Raw genomic sequence first — 2006 nt, 5'->3', positions numbered from 1 at the left:
GAGATGCAAATTTATTTGTCTAAAAAAGAAGCTTTCTTTACTGCATTGGTAAAAATGAACCGAGGAACTCTGGGTGAAATGTGCATGTCTCCGTCCAAACTGCAAGTGTGGACAGATACACGACGGTCTTGTCTCTCCGTTCTTATATCTTGCATTTTGTTTTTAACTTTTTTTTTCTATTTATCTTGCATATCTACAGAAGCCCCTTCTAACATCAGACCCCGCCCACTTCATCAAACCCTGCCCACTTCATCAGACCCACCCACTTTTTCAGACCCCGCCCACTCTTTCTGCTGTTTAAGAGACCATGCAGTGTGCAGCTGCCTCAACACACAAGACTTTTTTCCAGCCTCTATTCACAACTTTCCTGTAAGTATGTCTACTCTTCTGAATTGAGTGGTGCATGTCATTTAAAACTCATAATGTCTTTATTTATAGATAAACCAGTCATTATTGCTAATTGTACTAATCTTTCTATTGTCATGTATGCAATGCTAATGTGTGCTAAGGCCAAAGGACATATTATCCTGTTAATGTCTTTGTGTTTTTTAGGTTTGTATTAAGAGCAAGACCATGTCATATCTGGCTGACATCCACAATATTGGAGGGGGGGGAGGTAGTGCGTTTACCTTCGATGGTACTGGCAGTGGAGCTACCCTGAAAAAGCTGTGGGTGTGGGCCGGAGGGTGGCAGATCAAAGCCATTAAGGTGTGGCTTTCTGATGGGCAGAACAAACAGTATGGAGATCCTGCTGGGAAATTTTCAGAATTTATATTCCAAGATGGAGAGCATTTTACTTCCCTGTCACTGTGGGGAAATGGAGCTGGAACACGTCTGGGTGGTATCAAGTTCAAGACCAACCGCCCCCAAGAGTTTTCTGCATATATGACAGAATGGGGCCTGAAAGACGAATATCCAATTGATGTTGGTTCTGGAATTTGTATGGGAGTCAAAGGGCGATCGGGTTTGGACATTGACTGCTTAGCCTTCATGTTCATTAACACCATCAAGTCTACTGTGTTAACTGATGTAAATTATACCACACTACATGATGTGATACCCAAGGTGGCTGTTGAGGAACTCAAATCCATGGTGTACACCAACGATACTAGTCTGGTGCAAGTGTCCACAATAGAAACCTCAGCAAAAGTCACCAAAAAGTCTTCCTGGTCTCAGACCAATAAGTTTCAATTCAACTACCACTGTGAAGTGAAGGCAGGCATTCCTAAGGTTGGTGAAGTAAGTGGTGGGTACAGTTTTACAGTGGGAGTTGAAAGCACTTATAGTTTAGATAACACTGTAGAGAAAATGGAGAAGTTCTCTTTCCCTGTCAGCGTTGCCCCAGGGAAAAAAGTAACTGCAACTATCACGATTGGCCAGGCCACTGTTGATCTACCTTACAAAGGCACAGTGCAGATTACCTGCTTTAATAACAGTGTTTTGCAGTTTCCCATTAGTGGAACCTACAAGGGGGTCATGTATACTACTGGAAAAAACAATTATACGGAGGAGTAACGGGTGTCGGTAACGGTAATACTTCTGCATTGTGTTCTGGGTGTCCATAGTACGCAAAGGGGAAGAATGAACTCTGAGGCGATCAGTGCTGTAACTATTGCAGCTTTACTTTGATGGTCTGTTCACAATGAAACAATAAACAATAATTCAAGACAATGTGTACAGCGTGTTTTTTCCACACAGGCGAGCTGTCGGCAGACACACTCAAGTACTGAGGCCTTCAGCTCTCTCCTAGCAGATAACGCACATGGAAAATTAGCTCGAGCACATGTCCGACAGAAAAACTAGAAAAGAGGCGCTTTCCCCTCCATTTACTCTTATATGACAAACATAAAATATGCGTCACACAGTATTACAAATGATTTAACATCAAACTAGTTTTAGAGTAATTTTAGGTCTTACAAAACACATTTGGGTTATTCGTTCTATCGTGGTTTAGTGTTTGCTTAGACTGTTCATGTGCTCTGCGATCCTTGTTCTCTCTGTCTTTA

The 2006-nt window shown here is 42.1% G+C and overlaps 1 protein-coding gene across 1 annotated transcript; it reads left to right on the top strand.

Moving 5' to 3' along the window:
* The first annotated feature begins 215 nt into the window (after positions 1–215).
* LOC143520350 (aerolysin-like protein) lies at positions 216–1671 on the top strand. The gene is made up of 2 exons (XM_077013560.1): positions 216–369; positions 553–1671. The coding sequence occupies exon 2, from the start codon at positions 574–576 to the stop codon at positions 1513–1515; it is 942 nt and encodes a 313-aa protein (XP_076869675.1). The 5' UTR covers positions 216–369; positions 553–573; the 3' UTR covers positions 1516–1671.
* The last annotated feature ends 335 nt before the right edge of the window (positions 1672–2006 follow it).

This window comes from Brachyhypopomus gauderio, chromosome 1, assembly GCF_052324685.1.
Source record: "Brachyhypopomus gauderio isolate BG-103 chromosome 1, BGAUD_0.2, whole genome shotgun sequence".
Lineage (NCBI taxonomy): Eukaryota > Metazoa > Chordata > Actinopteri > Gymnotiformes > Hypopomidae > Brachyhypopomus > Brachyhypopomus gauderio.
Note: the sequence above shows the minus strand (reverse complement) of the source record. Positions and strands in the feature narration are given on the sequence as shown.